We start from the raw sequence: 7645 nt of genomic DNA, 5'->3' as shown, positions 1-7645 counted from the left end.
AGGCGTGAGCCACCGCGCCCGGCCTTCTTTTTTTTTTAAGAGATAAGGTCTTGCTGTGTCACTCAGGCTGGGGTGCAGTGGTGCGATCATAGCTCACTGTAGCCTCAACCTCCTGGGCTCAAGTGATCCTCCTATCTCAGCCTCTCTAGTAGCTGGAACTACAGGCATGTGCCACCACATCTGGGTAATTAAAAAAAATGTTTTAGGAGAGACAAGATCTTCCTATGTTGCTGGGGCTTAAACTCCTGGGCCCAAGCAATCCTCCTGCCTCGGCCTCCCAAAGTGTTGCAATTATAGACATGAGCCACCGTGCACAGCCTCCCCTATTTATCTAAAGATAACTCTAATCTTCCAGTTGCTCAGACCCAAGCTGCCGGGGTCCCTTTTGATTCCTCTCTTTCTCCTATACCTTCCAACCATTTGTCAGCAAATCTTGTCATTTCTACCCTAAAAATACACCCAGAATTTGCCCACTCTTCGGCGTCTACCCCATCCTCAAGCACCATCATTACTTTTGGATTCCCGCCAAGGCCTCCTCTGCTCCTGATCCCTCCCTTCTGCCCTGGCCTCCACACCTAACTGGTCTATCCTCAACACAGCAGCCAGAGGGTCCTGTGCAGACATGTGTCCGATTAACTCAGAGGAAAGGCTCCAACAGCCAGTGCCTAACCCTGGTCTCCCTCACCTCCTGTCCCCCACCAGCCCCCTCCTCCAGGCTCCCACACACCAGGTGCGCTCCCACGGCAGGGTCCCTGGAACTGGCTCTCACCTCCTCGAGGTGCTACTTAAAACACCTGCTCACAAGGCCTTCCCTGAGCTCTCATCACAGTCCACACCCTTCCCAGAGCCCACATCCCTTCATCATCAGAGCCCACATCCCTTCATCATCAGAGCCCACATCCCTTCATCATCAGGGCGCACATCCCTCATCATCAGAGCCTAAATCATCAGAGCCCACACCCTTCCCAGCACTCCTTATGCCCCCAGCGTTAGCCTTTCTCAGGAGCCTTGTGGCACAGCTTCACTGATCTCACTCACTGCTTGTCTCCGGAAGGAAAAGCTCAAGCAGCGGGAAGGCAGAGATCTGTCTGGTTTTGTTCCTGCCACATCCCGAAGCTACAGCAGAGCCTGGCACATGGTTGGCACTCAGTAAATGTCGGCGGGGTGAATGGATGAACAGATGGACAAGGGGGTGAATGGATGGCGTTACAAGCTTTATGTTTGTGTCTCCCCAAAATACATGTGTTGAATCCTCACCCCCAGGGTGAAGGTATTAGGAGGTGGGGCCTTTGGGAGGTGATGAGGCATGAGGGTGGAGCCCTCATGAATGGGATCGGCACCCTTACGAAAGGGCCCCAGAGAGCTCTCTTGCCTCTTTCTGTCACGTGAGGACAGAGACTTAGGCAGTCTGCAACCTGGAAGAGCGCTCTCACCAGGCCTGACCCTGCTGGCTCCTGGGTCTCGGACCTCCAGCCTCCACAACTGTGGGAAACAGACTTCAGCTGCTCAGAAGCCACCAGTCTATGGGCCTTTGTTCTAGCAGCCCCAACAGACCAAGACAGATGGAGAACAGCGTGCCCTGAAGATGGATTCGGTTGTGGTCCTGGGCATCTCTGATGCTCCTAGGTAGAGATGAAGCCAGCCCTCCCTCCAGCCAATGGCCCAATTAAATCAGGGCCCCCACTCAGAGCTACCTTCTCTTCTCTAGTCAGGGGAAGATGAAAAATCTCACATGGTCATAACCTCCCCTTGAAAGCAGATTTCATTTAGATCGTGGTTTTGTGTAGTTATTTTCCCAAGAGATCTGGTTCCATGAATTTGGGCAGATAACTGGGGCACAGCAAGCTGTGTTTTATGATCCCTGCGTGGCAAAGGCTCAAATGAGACCCTGATGCACAGTAGGTGATCAGGCATTTCTCGAATCAATGAATGGATGTGGCTTTAAGAAAAGGAGGTAGCTTTAGAATTCACAAATAGTACACAAATTGCTGTACCATTTTGGTCAAAACTCTGTCCAAAACCAGAGGGGGGCTGGCACCTTGGTCCTTCCCCTTCAGAGGCTGGTGCCAGTCCCCTGTCCCTCACCTGTGCTCAGGTGTGAGTGGCACTTCATCTTCATCAAGATCCAAGGAGTTGAGATTGAGACACTCCTGCAGAAGCAGCCTCTCGCGCTCCTGCTCCAGGGCCTGTTCCCTACAGGAAGTCGAGGGCCAGAGTCGGGGGTCAGTGTTGTTCCCCATTGTGCAGCCCTGTCACTGGGCTGCAGGGATTCCCACCAACACGGCAAGACCTCGGGGCCAGAGGGCCGCGCCGTCCTGGCTGGTCTCCCTGCAAAGCCGCTCACACAGATTTTTAAGGCAATGGGGACGGGTTGCGTTACATAGACTGTGCTTTCCCCAGATGAGCAGAGAGGAGCAGGCGGGCCAGAAAGAGACGGTTCTCACCACACAACTCCCAATGCATCTTTACTTGTGCACCCTTTTTTTTTTTTTGATACCAGACATCACTGTGTTGCTTAGGCCAGAGTGCAGCGGCTTTTTATAGACATGACCAAAGCGTACCACAGCCTCAAATGACTGGGCTCAAGCGATTGCCCACCTCAGCCTCTCAAGGGACAGCAGGCAAGCACTCGGCTTCACTCTGTTTTTTAACACACCAAGGCCGAGGGCTAGCCCTGCTGCTCCTCAGCCACGTGACCAGGAAGGAGCTTGTGCCCTGGCTGTTCGGCATCCCCGACACCTGCACGGCCTGACTGCAGCCACTTAGGGCAGTCCTCTGCTCCGACTCGTTCCCTTTCTCTCCTTACCCTTCCCGCCTGGCTCCTGGGGCTCTGTTTTCCACCACTAGCCCCTGCGTGCCTCACTTCCTCTTTCCACTGACTCCCACAATAGGCCCCACACACCTGTTACCTAGCCAGAGCCCCCACCCTCACCCTCCTCCCGCCCTGCAAACCAACGCAGCCTTCCTTGTCCTCGCGCCCAGGCTGTGGAGAGAGCCCTGGGAGCCTCCCCAGTCCCTGTCTGGCCCCTCCAGGTGCCCATCCTGGCTGTGCCCATGGGTCCTCAGTTCTCTAACATTTTCTCTCCATCCCAGGCCTGTTGTGAGCTCAGATCCTGCTAGCCAGCCACTCACTGAGTGATTTCCAGCTGAATGTGACCGGGCCCCTCCAATGACCCGTGTCTACCACCCAGGCCACCAGACCCACCAGAAGCCCCATCGCCCTCCTGCCAGGGGCCTCCTGGCTGTGAGCCCCATCCCAGGCCCCCTCAGCCCTCATCACTGTACCTCTCTCGCCCTTTGCATCCCTTCTCCATATGCAGCCTGTGCTTTCTTAAACAAGAGAAAACATATTTCTGCCTGCTTCAGTTTCTCCCACAACTCAGCCTTGGGTTCAACAAGGCCCCTCAGGCTCCAGCCCCCTGCACATCTTATTTCGGCTGCATCTCCTGCCTCGCCCCTCCAACCCTTCTGCACTGAGAATGTGGGTCCTGGCCGGCACAGTCTGTCTTACCCACCTTTACATGTGCAGTCATCCCCCTCCCGTCAAACCAAACTTTTCCTGCAAGGTTCAGTGACAAGGACACATCTGGGAGCCTTTTCCGACTCCACGTTAGGTGTCCCTCTTCTGGGCTCCTCCGTGGCGATGAGACAGCGTGGGGAGTATGAGATCATAACACTAAATTGCCAGGGAAGCAGAGGCTGCACCGTCAGCTCCACTACCCAGAGCCTGGTGCGGCGCAGCACACAGCACGCTGTGGACTAAATGTCTGTCTTCCCAGAATCCCTATGTTGAAGCCCTCTCCCCAGTGTAGATGTATTTGGAGTAAGAAAGTAATTAAGGGCCGGGCGCGGTGGCTCAAGCCTGTAATCCCAGCACTTTGGGAGGCCGAGACGGGTGGATCACGAGGTCAGGAGATCAAGACCATCCTGGCGAACACGGTGAAACCCCGTCTCTACTAAAAAAATACAAAAAACTAGCCGGGCGAGATGGCGGGCGCCTGTAGTCCCAGCTACTAGGGAGGCTGAGGCAGGAGAATGGCGTGAACCCGGGAGGTGGAGCTTGCAGTGAGCTGAGATCCGGCCACTGCACTCCAGCCTGGGCAGCAGAGCGAGACTCCGTCTCAAAAAAAAAAAAAAAAAAAGTAATTAAGGTAAAATGAGGTCATAGGACGGGCCCTGATCCCACAGGATTACCGTCCTTGAAAGAAGAGACACCGGAGAGCTTGTGCTCTCTCTGCCACGTGAGAGGACACAGCAAGAAGCAAGAAAGAGAGCCCTCACCAGGCACCGACTGACCGGAACCTCAATCCTGGGCTGCCGGCCACCAGAACTGGGAGAAATAACTGTTGTTTAAGCCCCAGTGTGTGCCATCCTGTTACAGCAGCCCGAGCTGACCAGCACAGAGCAGGACCCTCCCAATGCCAGGCACACCGACAAGCAGGCACGAGGAGGCCCCAGCTGATCATTTTCCTGCCAATAATTTCAAGCGTCTACTAAATGTACATCACCATGCTGGGCACCGTGGAAATCTATAGGCATGGTCCCTTCCCTAACGTACAATCTAATGCGAGAAAATCTACTGAGGTGAAGGAGCTAAACAACGCCAAGTCCCCGGGTCGGAGGAGCCCAGAGGGGCTGCACAGCAGAGGCAGATGACATGACTCCATGGCGGGGCAGAGGGGCAGGAACGGACTGAAGAATAATTCATCCCAGTGCATGAGGAGCTCCCTGCCAACAGGGCTGGGAACCCTGAGGAGGGTCAAAAGAGAGGGCATCAGTCCTTCCACCAGGAGAGCTGGGTGTTCCCAAGTGGCATTGCCCCCACCCACACTTAACTTCTGCAAACACAATGGACATGCACTGAACAAAAACAACACGACACAACAACAGGACAGGACAAAGACTTAAGAAGTGTGAACAACCTGCTCACGTGCCATCGAATAGCGTGCCCCCATGAAGACGACCCCTGTCAGTCCCCAGCCACCTGTACCTCCCTAGGGATTTCCAATCTCATCAGAGGTGACTGCTGCCTTCAGCGCTGTCTTTGGAAACCACTTAGGGCAGACAGGGAGAGAGTTAGTTAGAAGCTAATATGCGGGGAGAAGGCAAGTGTGAAACTCAGAGTGGATGGGAAAATGGGCAAAGCATGCCTGCGTGCTGGGGAAGAAGGTGGCAACAGAAACGTTAGGAAGTCCCGTCTGCCCAGCATGACCCTCCAGCCACAGCCAGGCTGTAACCCTAAGCCACAAAGCGGTCTGCTTTTCCATTTCCCTCTCACGTAACCCTTGAGTGGGAGGAGACACCCTAGGACTGGCAGGAGTTGGGCAGAATGGAGCCAAAGTGGAGAGGGGACCCAGAAGGAGGGCTCAGTTTGTGGTAGGAGTCTGGGGGCTCTCTGCCTTCGTGATGTCACCCCCTGCCCTGGCGACCGTCCCCCATGCCTGTTACTGATCAGAGCACACAGGTCAGGCTGAGTCTGGGTGGGAGGCTGCCGCCCTCTGACCAGACTCTGCAGTGAGTCCCAGGACTGCTGCCAACCCTGCAGAAACAAGCATCCCACGGCAGGCCGCGCCCTGTGCTCACCTCTTCTCCTGCAGTAAGTAGTCCAGGTTGTTGAAGTAGCTTCCTGAGACCCTCCAGGATAACTGGAGAAACAGGACGTGGGAATAAGGACGACAGAGAAGGACAAAGATAGAGGGGAAAAAAATTTAAAAAAAACTATATTAAGCCCTTCATTTATTTTGTTTGCTTTTCTGAAAAAATACTATGTTCACATGATTAAAAAATCAGAAAGTATAAAAGCGCAGGGTAAAATGTCTCCCGGCCCCACCCCCAGCCACCTGTTCCCTCCCCACAGGTGCCTACAGGACGGGCATTCTTCGTGTGCTTTCAGAGACACTTCACACAGAGACAGCAAACAGTACCGCATCACAGGTGCCAGCACATCCCACCACACAGCCTATCGTGCACCAGGCTCTATCCTGCACCATACTCTTCAATCTCAGTGATCTGACATCATTCCCTACCAAAGCCAAAGAGCTTCTCTCCCCGTCCCCTTCCCCACTGTGCCCCTCCCCACTGCCCTCTCCTCCTCTCCCTCTCCTCTCCCCCTCCCTCTCTCCCTCTCTCCCCCTCTCCCCCACTCCCTCTCTCTCTCCTTTTCTCCCTCCCACTGTCCCCCTCTCCCTTCTCTCTCTCAGGCTGTTACAAACAGCTGAAGCCCATTCTTAGAATAAGTGTTCTCCATCCACGGCCTGTAAACGCCCCGCGGTCTACAGAGCAGCAGGAGCTTACTCCCAATTTGAAGTTCATCACCGAAGTTTCATTTAGGACTCCCCATCCACTGGACCAGAGTCGGCTTGAGTCTCTGCGGACAACCAAGCCCAGAGCTCAGCTCTGAGAGCCCTCCTTGCTCCGGGGCCATCACCCTAACCTCAGCCATGAAAGCCTCAAGGGGACCCATGAAATGGCATCAAATTTGGTGCCACCCGAAGCCATCTGTCAGCAGGAGTTACGGGTGGAGACACAGGGCGAGGTGCATCCTGGCCTTGGGGGCCTGCGCTTCCAGCCATGAAGGCCCAAGGGCTGAGGGGGGATGGTCAAGGGGAAGTGGCTGAGGAAGGGCAGCTGGGGCGTGGCTGAGGAGGGGGTGGCCTGGGGTCACTGTAAAGGGGTGGCTAAAGATGGGTAGCCAAGGAGGAGAGGCCAAGGGTGGACACAGGCTCACCTCTGGGACTGCAGCTTGCTGGCTCGGGCCTGCCGTGTTCCAGAACAGCTTCTCTGGCAAGGCCAGGCCCCTCTTTGGGTCCAAGTCCAGGTGTTCCTGCTCCGACTCCTTGGGCAGCTCACCGGCCAGTCTCCTCAGGCCCTGGGGGCCCGACACACCCACCCACCTCTGGGCCGGGGCCTCCTGACTGGCCTGCAGCACCCTTGGGTTGAGGAACTCTACGGGCGGGGGGCTCCAGTCGGTGGGAAACGTGTCCCCGGGCGCCTGCATCTTGGGCTTCTTCGGCGATGTAGGAGCTGGAGCCGAGGCAGGGCTGCAGGGCCGCCGGGCAGGGCAGCGGGGCCCCCGGTTCAGGGGATGGTCTGACAAGCCATCCTCCAGGCCGGACAGGGGGATGGGCACGGTGGCGGCTGCCTGCACCCCTACAAACAGGACAGAATACTGTGGTCCCCCTGCCCACCTGCCACCGTCCCAGACGTCAAGCCACACTGGGTAAGGAGAGGAGCAAATGGGTGAGAGAACAACTTGGGGTTGCTGCGGGAAGGATGCAAGGGAAATCCTTCTGCCACGGGCTCTCCATTTCCTCTTGCCCCCAAACCTCAGTGGGGATTTACCTGTGCAGGTGAGAGACGCCTACCTTCTCTCGGAGGAAGTGCTAGCACTGTCTCCTGGGGCTCAGCCATCTGCAAGCAGTGGGACATCTGTTCTGGAAGGAAGTGCCTGTCAGGTGAGGTGAACCTCCAGAAGAAAGCTAAAGGTTCTAAACCCTGTGCTTCCCACAGAGGAGGGCCTGGGCCCACTGTGCTCAAGAACGATTCCTTCTCCAGGTCTGCCCTGAGGACTGGCCCTCCTGATCCCACCAAGGTTGAGTTGCTGAGATGGAGGGAACAATCTGACTTCTCATTTCAAGGACATGAT

General features: G+C 55.8%; 1 protein-coding gene across 1 annotated transcript in view; it reads right to left on the bottom strand.

Moving 5' to 3' along the window:
• The window catches only part of FAM178B (family with sequence similarity 178, member B), a 101208-nt gene extending 94211 nt beyond the window's left edge, over nt 1-6997 (bottom strand). Inside the window, exons 1-3 of the mRNA XM_011969630.1 lie at nt 6902-6997; nt 6728-6826; nt 5584-5645 (exon numbers count right to left, since the gene is read on the bottom strand). Of these exons, the coding sequence (XP_011825020.1) occupies nt 5584-5645; nt 6728-6826; nt 6902-6997 (257 nt within the window). The remainder of the gene's footprint in view (nt 1-5583; nt 5646-6727; nt 6827-6901) is intronic.
• Between the last annotated feature and the right edge of the window lie 648 nt (nt 6998-7645).

The sequence above is a fragment of the Mandrillus leucophaeus genome, unplaced genomic scaffold, assembly GCF_000951045.1.
Source record: "Mandrillus leucophaeus isolate KB7577 unplaced genomic scaffold, Mleu.le_1.0 Scaffold9, whole genome shotgun sequence".
NCBI lineage: Eukaryota > Metazoa > Chordata > Mammalia > Primates > Cercopithecidae > Mandrillus > Mandrillus leucophaeus.
This window is presented reverse-complemented; position numbering and strand designations above follow the sequence as displayed.